The 11300-nt window shown below is 31.9% G+C and overlaps 1 protein-coding gene across 1 annotated transcript; it reads left to right on the top strand.

Moving 5' to 3' along the window:
• Positions 1–472: 472 nt before the first annotated feature.
• On the top strand, positions 473–3121 carry LOC127095937 (probable plastid-lipid-associated protein 8, chloroplastic). Its single transcript, XM_051034577.1, has 4 exons — positions 473–792; positions 1805–1928; positions 2487–2666; positions 2797–3121. The coding sequence occupies exons 1-4, from the start codon at positions 595–597 to the stop codon at positions 2982–2984; spliced, it is 690 nt and encodes a 229-aa protein (XP_050890534.1). The 5' UTR covers positions 473–594; the 3' UTR covers positions 2985–3121.
• The last annotated feature ends 8179 nt before the right edge of the window (positions 3122–11300 follow it).

Here is an 11300-nt window from a genome sequence, read left to right as displayed (position 1 = left end):
TTTTTTTCACACCCCTAATAATAATACATAAAAATAAAAAGTAAAAAAATAAATTTCAAAATTTATAAACATTTTATTTTAATACTTCAATTTGGTTTGGATTATGTTTTGTTTAAAAGAATATCTGGATTGATGATATTTTTATTAGTTTGATTTTGTTCGGTTTATATATTTTTAAAAAATAGAATCAAATCAATTTAATTGGATTTATTCAGTTTGATTTGTTTATATTGATCTATTTATAATATTTATTTTTAAATATTTTATGTATTTATGCAATATATATATTATCATACATAAAAGTTATTGCTTCAGAGTGACTGATAGAATCAAAATAAATTCATCATGAAACTCATTAATAATTCACGATCAAATAACAAAATACAAAGATAAAATTTAAATTTCTTTTCCACTTGATTAAGAAGCTTAAAACAGAGAAGATAAGGCAAATAAGTGTTTCAGTGTACGTGGCTTCATAAAATCCCAATAACCCGATTCTCATCCGACGTGGCATCATACAACCAATAAACAATCACTCAGATATAGAAAGAGCTTATTCATAATTTGGGTTTTTGCGCGGCTTAGCACACCGCCATGGCTACAGCTTCTGCTTCCGCGTTTCGCTTACTACCTTGTTCATTCCAATTCAGAAGCCATAATAACTACTATCATCCAATCCCCAAATCATTCAACCTCCGTTTCCCTCGCCGTCACAACACCGTATGCGTTTCCATCTCCAACACCAATGTCCGAACAAACCCTAATGATCTCGTAGCTTCCCTTCTTTCAAAGGTATATTCTTATCTTATTTATTAATTTTTTTATTTCAGTAATTATTTCAAAAAATGTTGATTAGATTCTGCATGAATTTAACTTGATGATCAACTTGCATGGATATGTATATGACAATTATTTTATTTTATTAATAATTGATGTCTTTTTTTCTTCCACAAAATATAAATGGTTGAGATGTATGGGTTTCTATTTCTATAGAGTCTAGCTGCAAAACTCACAGACTCAAAAGTTGAAAATTACTTGTTCAAATCCGTGTTGTATAGAATGTTCATACAATAATTTATCATTTGAGTTGTAATTAATAAAAGTTCAACGCCATGATAGTAACTGAACACATGATTAAGAAAATTATGCTAAAAGTCTTTGATGATATGTGCTGTCTATCTGATAATGATGCTTTCATAAATTAAATTAGTTGTCAAAACAGGTGACATCTGAACTAATTTAATTGATTTTGTTTTTTTACAAAATAGAAAACATGCTTGATGACTAATATGACAGAATATAGACTGAGTTAATTATTATTTTTTATTACTTAGGCCTTGTTTGGATACTCTGAGTTTTGAGAAAATAAATTAGGGACTATGAAAAAAATTGAAATTTCTAAGATGCAATGGTAGGTTATTTGGAAATTTCAAAAACTATCTCCTTGTATAGTACTCAGCAATGATTGCTGCTAAAAATATTTGAACCAGAGCATAAGAATGGGCGGTAAATAGAGAGTTATAACTTATGATCATCCATATAAAAATGGGATATCTTGTTTTTCTGTCATTCATAACTATCTTAGAGTTTTAGTTCTAAAAAATGAGAATAGCAATTATAATTCACAAGCCTTATGTCATAAGAGTTTTTGCACCAATGTTTAGTTACAAAACTTTTTGTCTCTTTTTAGCAAGTTTTTCCCCCTTAATTTCTTCTATTTCATATTTCATTACATTTTAGTGATTTTACTGTATTTTTTAATCTTTATTTCCTTACTGAAAACTGAAATTTAACTTTTAATCAGGTGGTGCAAACAGATGGAGGAGTTTTGTTGCAAAAGGAAGAACATAAAGAGGTGGCTGAAGTTGTTCAGGAATTGCAGAAGTATTGTGTGAAAGAGCCAGTAAAATGCCCTTTAATATTTGGAGGTGAATCCACATTTGCAATTAAATCATACCAATTGAAATGCCCTTTAATATTAGTAGTCTTTGGATAAACAGCTTAAGAAGCGCTTATTCAGCATTTATATACATATGTTCTTTACAATTAAAAATGAAGTTAGGGAAACTCCACACTTATCCCGAATCAACTGTTTTTATAAAGAAAAATGCTAAATGTCACCAAAGCATTGTTATCACATAACTCACGAATGCCACATGTTTTAATGTAATCGGTTTGAATCTTCAACTCACATATTGTTTGTATAGTTATACGGCTTAATAATTGATTGTTTTTGGCTTTGTGATGTCTGCGGGTGATAATTTCGTGACAAATAGCAATATAGTTTTATAAATTATTTTGGGGAGCTTGCAAAAATAAGGTAAAATAACATATCATGAACTATTTTCGTCTTTTCTGAAAAATCCACTTTCAACTTATGTCATTCTTTATATACATTTTTTCACAATATCAAAATTGACGTGAGAATGATCCAGTGCTTGCTTTTACTTTTGTTTTATTCATTACTGACAAAAAATGCTTTACAGATTGGGATGTGGTGTACTGTTCACAGCCAACATCGCCTGGAGGTGGGTATAGGAGTGCAATAGGTAGAGTTTTCTTCAAAACAAAGGAAATGATTCAGGTTGTTGAAGCTCCTGATATTGTGAGAAACAAGATCTCATTTACTGCTTTAGGATTTTTGGATGGAGAGGTTTCTCTAAAAGGTATGCATGTCATTTAATAATTGTATTAGACTAACTTGTTTGTTGGTATCTTGTTTGTAATTCTATATTTTTTTAATAATCACTGTCAAATCTCTGTGCTTATTTGAAGTGTTGTGCAAATGTGAAACAGGAAAACTCAAGGCTTTGGATAGTGAATGGATTCAAGTTGTATTTGAAGCACCTGAATTGAAGTTAGGATCATGGAAAGCACAATATGGAGGTCAGAGTGAAGTTAAACTCAGAATTACTTATGTAGATGAAAAAATCAGGTTAGGATTGGGATCAAGAGGTTCCCTGTTTGTTTTTCAAAGAATATGAAGTTGAATTGAAATCAAAATACCCTTCAAGATAATTCTGGCAAGTTTGTACCTTGGCACTTTGCACAAGTTCGTGTATAATATGATTGAGTGTATATTTGTTATATTTTATAAAGAAAAAAGAAACTTTTCAAAACAGTATTACCTCTTCTTGGCTGCAGAGTTTGCCTCAAAATCACTAAGGTGTTATATTAAAGTTATCAGGCCCACTTTGAGGCGTGCAAAATGGGCTACAATTCAGGGTCTCAAAATTTTTAAGGTTAAACTATAGTTGAATAGGGTCTCAAAATTTATTTATTTGCTAGGTTAAATCGTGATTAAATATGACATTTATTTATTTTGTCAGGATTAAATTGTGAGTTAAATTGTGGCTAATCTACACATACCTCTAAAAACTTGTGATGACTCTGAAAAATCCGGTGTAATGAAATCAGCATTTCATTGAGATAATCTTTGAATTTACTTATATTTTTGCCGAAAATAATATTTAATGGAGGGAATGCGAGTTGTGAAATATGATAATTTTTTTGAGGTTATGCTTAGTATTCAGAATAATTTGACCAACAAGTTAAATTTTAAAACTGAACCATAACTACACAAGTATCCAATTTTTATAAGACTCTTAGCCTTGCTAAGGTTGTCTTGCTCAGCAAGTTATGTAGATGAATGTTAACAATGGTGAAAAATGAACTAAATGCAAGTGCTATAATAACTAATCAACTGTTAGTTAGTTAAAGTCACTGACAAATCCATAACAACCAAGGATTATTATGAGTAAGGGATTATCAACTAACATTCTCCCATAAACTTAAACATAAATCAATTCTAGTTGTTTTCTCTAAAACACAAATCTATCAATTTTAGTAGCCTTTATGAATCCATTAACTAGTTGAAATCCTGTTGGATAATAAGAGATTCCAAACCCTTTTTTCATGACTTGTTCCCGTATGAAATGAGATCTAGTCTATGTATGTTTGCTCCTTGATTTATGACTAATCTATTGCCAATCATGAGCTTGCTTCTTACATTGCAGCTCATTCATCAAAAAATCTAACTAAATGGTTTGACATGAAGCAAATATGCCATCAATATACGTTATCTCACATGATGACAATGTTATGAGTGACTGCTTCTTGATACACTATAAGATAACTACATAATTCTATTTAAAAGCATAATTTGATGTGCTTCTTCTACCACTTTTGTCGTCATACCATTGCAATAGCTAATTAGTCATGCACTCATTTCTAGATTATTCTTTATGTACCTTATTATTCTTTTTTGTAGACAATATATGAGATTTTTGCAGACAATATATGAGATTTTCATTATATTTTATCAAGTTTTGCCTTTGTTTCGGATGGATTTGTGATTGTGTTGCAATTAGTCTGGTCAGATTTGTCCAATAACTCATTCGTATATTTTTGTTGATGCATTACTGTGTCTTCCTTGATTTTTGCATATTTCATGCCAAAAAATATACGAGAGCTTTCCTAAATAGTCATCTCAAACTCAACATTCATTTTGTCGTTACATAATTTTTATGAGTATTTGCGATGAATTCAATGAAATCTCAAGTTAAAGTTGAGCTAAATATGAAGAAGTATGAGAAAAAATGAGGAAGTCGAAGAAATCGAGCAAAGCTAAGAAGTCGGAAAGAAATTGTGAAGAAACGAGCAATTTTCAACACAATTTACATCTTGACGTATGTCCAGTAAATTGATCATATATGGAGTTTCGTAACTCGTTTTAACACGTTTTTTTTTGCAAAATGAAGTTAAGAGAAATATCCACATTTTGGAATAATCACGCGCGCAATATAAAGTATCACGTTGTCGATGCAGCGTGTTCAAATCGTGTGCGCGATGGAAAAGTATCACGTGCGCGATGGGCTGTTTTCTGGGTTTTTTTGACGTGTTTTGACTGTTTTAAAAGGAGAATTTTGGTACTTTTTCAAGGGTTCTGAACTTTACCAAAAAAGGGACGAATTTCTACACAAAAAATGACGATTTACAACACTATAAGACATATGTGGAGAGCATTGGAAGTCATTGGAGGTCAATTCTTTAAGGGATCTCATATGCAATTCTTCTTAATTGTTTTTGGTATTGTAATCTGAATTATGAGTAGTTAATCCTCTCTCTACGTTAGGTTGTGTTATGATGAACCTATTTCAATATTGTTGGATTCTATGTTGATTTGACTTTTTATGAACCTTTTGATATATAATGTCATTCAATTACTTATTATTCTTAACGCTTTTTAGGTGAGATACTCTTTTAAATTGATTTTGACACATAGGAAATACTGACTATAACTCTTTGTGTTGGACCTAAGATAATTGTTGTACTCATGTTGGTTGAATATGAATAGGAGATCCTGAGTAGTGGTATAGGAAATTAACGTTTTGTGCATCACCTAATCCTACTTACGCTGGTGGAATAGGGATAGGAAGCTCGGAGTAATATTAGCGAATTATTTCACGAGGAATCGGTTATAGCGGTTTTGTTAATTCGTCGTGGGATTATAGTGATAAGATCATTCATATAAGGCATCGAACATCAACAATGGAAAATAAGAGATTATAAACACAACTTGATCACCTGTGTTATTATGTTTAAGCACATAATTACTTTTCGCATTGCAAACTTGAAAATCCTCCTTTTTACTACTTTTTATATATTGCACACATCTTGTCTTGTTAAAAAGCAGTCTATGTGGATTCAATCTTTTTGTTATTGCGATACTATCAGTACATTTGCTGTGAAGTCATCAAATTTTTGACGGTGTTGCCGATGACTGTTGATAATTTCAATAAGGCGACGCATGTGCAACGTTTAATTTTTTTTTTAATTTTTGTTTTCAATTGTAAATATTTTATTTTTTTAATTATTTTATTTCTTAAATTTTCTCCTATGCTTTCTTTTTCTTTAGTTTTATTTTTGTTTAATTTTTTTCATCTAGTGCAGTGCTACTAAGATATTTTTCTTTTTGTTTTGTATGTGAGGTCGAAACAGTCATGCAAGACGACGTCTATGCTAGTTTGACAAAGTTTGAAGTTTATGCAAAGGAACTTGCAACAAAAATGCTCGGTCTGAAAAATGATAGAAATTATTCAGAACCAGAATCTGACACTGAGCATTCATTGGAGGAGGATTAATCATCTCAATTTGAAGAAACTCTGACATAGTTTATAAAGATGACTCAACTTAATTTCTAGAAACTTAACAAGCATCGAGAGATCGTGCTAAGTAACAAGGAAACATCCTTTGAGAAGTTAGAGATACAACTTGGTCAAATATCCAGCCAATTAATATTAAAACTGAGATCTGGTGGGGATTTCTACGAAAAAATGTTAGATAGTCCTAAAGAAGAGGAAATTGAAATAGAAGTCAAACAAGAATGTGAGATATTCGATGAAGGAGGGGTTGAAGAAACCATGACCCAATTCATAAAGATTACTCAAAACAATTTCCGGAAAATCAACAGGAAACAAGAAATTTTGCAAAGGGACATGGAAGCATCCTTCAAGAACTTAGTTATGCAACTTGGTCTAAAATCTAGCCAGTTAGCATTAAAACTAATATCTAGTGGGGATTCCAATGGAAATAATTTAGATAGTCCTAGAGATAAGGAAATTGAACAAAAATTAAAACAGGAATGCGGGGTAGTCGATGAAGGAGGAGTTGAAAAAGAGAAAGAAGAAGAAAAATATACAACACTTGATAAAGAAATAGATGCAAGAATAGAAGTAATAGAGGTGAAAAAGATATGTGGGAAAAGTGTCAGAATTGTTTCGGTTTGGATGAAGCTTCAATTTCAATAATTCATTTAGATGTAGATGTCAAACTACAAGATCTTCGATAAAAGAATAGCCATACACCTAACAACAAGACTGATAAAAGAGGAGAAATAGATGAAGTATTGGATGAGATTTATGTCTTGTTCAATTCTATTGAAATGGAGAAAATATGGAAGAAAAACTTTCAATTTCTGAAAGTGATGGAATTCCTAACAAACAAAAGGAAGAAGAAGGATGATGTGTTTTTCGTGTCATATATGTCGCCCTAACATAAAAATCGAAAGGTCAAGCTTATGACCTTAAAGAAGGGTTTAACGAGAGGCACCCGTCAAATAAGTTTTTATTTCATTTACAAAATTCAAGTTTCAATTTATTTCAACTAATTGTTTTTGTTTTGTAGCATGTCACATTTAGGAGCAGTAAGACAAAAGCTCGAGAAAGGGGTTGAAAGAAGAAAAAGATACTAAAAACTCTCCCTAATCCTATTATTATTTTTCTAACCTGTTTGCACTTTCTAGTGTTATCGTTGTTGTTTTAGGGAATGAGTCTAAAATGAAGTCGCTCCTCTCGAGCATCATCACCAATCAGACGAGGGTAGAGTGAATCAAACAAAGTCAAGACTTCAACAACACCATGCAATATATGCAAGACTTTTTCTGCTCCAATGACATGTTAATTTGGAGTTTTCTGAATTTGTATTAATTTATGTGATTCCCTTTTAAGTCCAACAAGTCAATCTCTCAAGTCAATCTAGAGTATTAGCTACGATACTTGATTCCCCTTTGTACCAATAAACATATATTTGTCTTTAAAAAATAAGTTTGTTGTTGTTGTTCCTTTTAGATTTACAAAATTGCAATTTTAGCAGTGAACAGATGAACCATAAGCATCATCAAAAGCAAAGGTGATCATCACGAAAGTTCCTTGCGGATTGAGAGTTGAGGAAGAAAGGAACAAACAACTACCATGTACTCAATCTCCAGATACCTCAAGTAGTAAGGTTCGAGCCAAATATTCCATTATTTACTTTTTCTTCTTATGAGAGTACCCGTACAATTGTTATTTTTTAGAATTTTCATTATTTTTTGATTTAATTTATTGGTTTGATAAATACACATTGATGCACTTGTTTGTTAAACTCTGAGACTTTTCAAAATAACACGTATGTCATGTTTATATCCTTTGCTAACCACTTTGAGTTAAGCCCTTTCTTTCGGTGACATAGTCACAATAATTAGTGAATTGATTTGAAACAATAAATCTTTTCACCCTCTCTTTAGAGTTAGGTAGAAAACTTAGTTCCTTGGTCATATGCAAAAGAATAAGTTTGGGGTTGTTTTTGGAAGTGAGCAAACTTTAGGTTTGGGGTTGGTGTACTAGAGATTTTGGTCAAAAGTATCAAAAATAAAAATGAGAAAAATCAAGAAGTCCAAACAACTTCTTTAAAAAAATGAGAAAAGCAATGTTTAGGACCATAAAATGTTAATCTCTAGTACCAAAGTAATTAAGCAAGAGTTAATATGAAAACAAATATGATAAAATAAGGAAAGCTAGGTACCTAACTCCAAAGGTTTAAGCCTATTATCCCAAATTATCCTACCCTGACATAAGCCCCGTTACAACTTAGAAAGACCTCAAAAAATATGTGTTTAGACGACTTTGATTGATTTATTAAAAATTTTACAAACTTATGGTGAAATAATTTTGTACGTTGATAGTGTGATTACCCTATCAATTCGAGTGAAAAATTAGTGAGTTGAGAGACAGGTTGAGTACTTGTTGTGTTGGAAGAACTTTTCCAAATTTGCTTGATTGAAGTCGGGAATTGGAATGATGATTAGGTAACACAATTGGTGATGTTCATTCGATATTAATGCAATTCATTTTTTTGTTTGAAATGTGCAGTTGCATGCGAGTTACTTGAGGACAAGCAACATATTAAGTTTTGGGTTGTCGTAACAGTTTATCATGGCATGATTTTTATGAGTATTTTTGATGAATTCAATAAAATATCAAGTTAAATATGAACTAAATATGAAGAAGTATGAAGAACATGTGGAAGTCGAAGAAACCAAGCAAAGCCAAGAAGTCGGGAAGAAATTGTGAAGAAACAAATAATTTTCAGCATAATTTACATCTTGACGGCTGTCTAGTAAGTTGATCATATATGGAGTTCCATAACTCGTTTTGACGTTTGTGTGTGTGTGTGTGTGTGGGGGGGGGGGGGGGGGTTGCCAAATGAAGCTAAGATAAATATCCATATTCTGGAATAATTACATGCGCGATGAAAAGTATCGCATGCGATGCAGCGCGTTCAAATCGTGTGCCCAATGAAAAAGTATCATGCGCGCGATGGGCTGTTTTTTTGTACTTTTCTTACACGTTTTGACTGCTTTAAAAGAAAAGTTATGGTACTTTTTCAAGGGTTCTAAACTTTACCCGAAAAGGGACGAATTTCTACACAAAAAGTGACAATTTATAACACCAGAAGGTATATTTGCAGAATATTAGAAGCCATTGGAAGCCAATTCTTCAAGGAATCTCATATGAATTTCTTCTTAATTGTTTTTGGTATTGTAATCTGAATCATGAGTACCTAATTATCTCTAGTTTAGGTTGTGTTATGATGAACTTATTTCAATATTGTTGAATTCTATGTTGATTTGACTTTGTATGAACCTTTTGATCTATAATGTCATTCAATTGCTTATTGTTCTTAATGATTTTTATGTGAGATACTCTTTTAAATTGATTTTGGGCATATAGGGAATATTGGTCATTACTTTATGTGTTAGATCTAGGGCAATTGTTATACTTTTGGTTGAATAGGAATAGGAGACCCCGAGTAGTAGTATAGAAAATTAACATTTTATGCATCGCCTAATTCTACCTACGTTGGTGGACTAGGGATAGGAAGCTTCGAATAGTGATTACTGAGTTATTTCATGAGGGATCAGTTATAGAGACTTTATAATTCGTCGTGGGGTTATAGTGATAAGATCAGATCATTCATATAAGACATGAAACATCAATATAGAGAAATAAGGGATTATAAACACAACCTGATTGCTTGTGTCATTCTATTTAAACACTTGATTATTTTTCGCATTGCAAACTCAAAACCCCCCATTTTACTATTTTATATACATTGCACATATCTTGTCTTGTTATAACGTGAATTCGATCTTTTTATTACTACAATACTATCGATACACTTGTCGATAAGTCATCAGATTCTCAATCTCAAATACACGACTGCTAGCGATGAACATGTCATCCACATACATACATATCACCAAGATGCTTGAATTGTTGGAACTTTGAATTAAACATTGTACTAAATTGTGCACTTAACTGAATAAAAAATTGGCATATTCTCTCGCTCTAGGCTCCAGGGCTTTCTTCAATACATACAAAGCTTTGTTCAATTTGTACACCATGTGCTTTTTGCCTTTTACCTCAAAACATGGTAGTTTAGTGACAAAGGTTATTTCTTTCAAAGGACCATTTAAAAATTTAGACTTGACATTCAAGTGATAAACGAACCAATTCCTGCTACTAGTTATTGCCAAAACTAGTCTCAATATCTCAAGTCTTGCCACAAAGGCAAACACATTGTTAGAGTTGAAAACATTAATACAATATCAAAGTTTTCTTTCACTTTCTCTCTCTTTTCTACTCTTAACATTGCATCTCAGAGCCTTTAGATCCACAACAAATTTGTTTCTTAATGCTGTAGAGGATAACTTTTCTTCCTTCCAAACCAAGATATTATACCTAATTCCACTAAAATTGAATGATAGGAACTTCAAATCGTGGAAGCAGTGAATTAATGGAGTAATTAGTGGATACAAACTCCAAAAGATTCATCATAAATCTTAATACTCATGAATAATATCTCACTAAATAGGATCAAATAGCTGGTAATGTGAATCATCTTTCTCTACAATAGGAACAACAAGATGCATTTATCTACACATGGCTTCTTACCACCATGTTCGAAAAAAATCTTGCCAAAATAGTTGATCACACATACTCTTGAAAGCACGAAATGAGATTCATCACAATTTTCACACCTTATTCAGCACCAAACCACATCAACTTCATGTTGAATTGCAAAATCTCATCAAAGGAGATCACACGATCAAAGAATTTGTGAAACATGTTATGAAATCAACGAGTCTCTAATTTTCATTGGTGATCCCATTCCTCATCGCAATCTTCTAAAGATCGTTCTTGAAGCCTTACCAGATGAGTGCAATTCAATTGCTACAATTATGAGCAAATTTGTTTCTTGTTCGATTAATAAACTAAAATTGTTCTTGCTTGCTCATGAATAACGACTTGAAAAGAACAAGAAACAAATTCTTCCTGATTCCACGACGATAAATCTCACTCAATTTTTCGTCTTCTCAACCTTCGTCCCGAGGCTCAATAGTTGAAACGCAGTCAACACAATCACAACAACCTAACACTAATTCTCCTTTTGGGTCCAGTTACGTCACTGTAAATAAT

This window comes from Lathyrus oleraceus, chromosome 6 (assembly GCF_024323335.1).
Source record: "Lathyrus oleraceus cultivar Zhongwan6 chromosome 6, CAAS_Psat_ZW6_1.0, whole genome shotgun sequence".
In the NCBI taxonomy this organism is placed as follows: domain Eukaryota; kingdom Viridiplantae; phylum Streptophyta; class Magnoliopsida; order Fabales; family Fabaceae; genus Lathyrus; species Lathyrus oleraceus.
This window is presented reverse-complemented; position numbering and strand designations above follow the sequence as displayed.

Excerpts from the sequence above, each read along its gene's own strand:
- LOC127095937 (XM_051034577.1), top strand. The coding sequence starts at position 595 with ATGGCTACAGCTTCTGCTTCCGCGTTTCGCTTACTACCTTGTTCATTC. Across the intron at positions 793-1,804 it reads TAGCTTCCCTTCTTTCAAAG|GTGGTGCAAACAGATGGAGG; the intron begins GTATATTCTTAT and ends ACTTTTAATCAG. Across the intron at positions 1,929-2,486 it reads ATGCCCTTTAATATTTGGAG|ATTGGGATGTGGTGTACTGT; the intron begins GTGAATCCACAT and ends AATGCTTTACAG.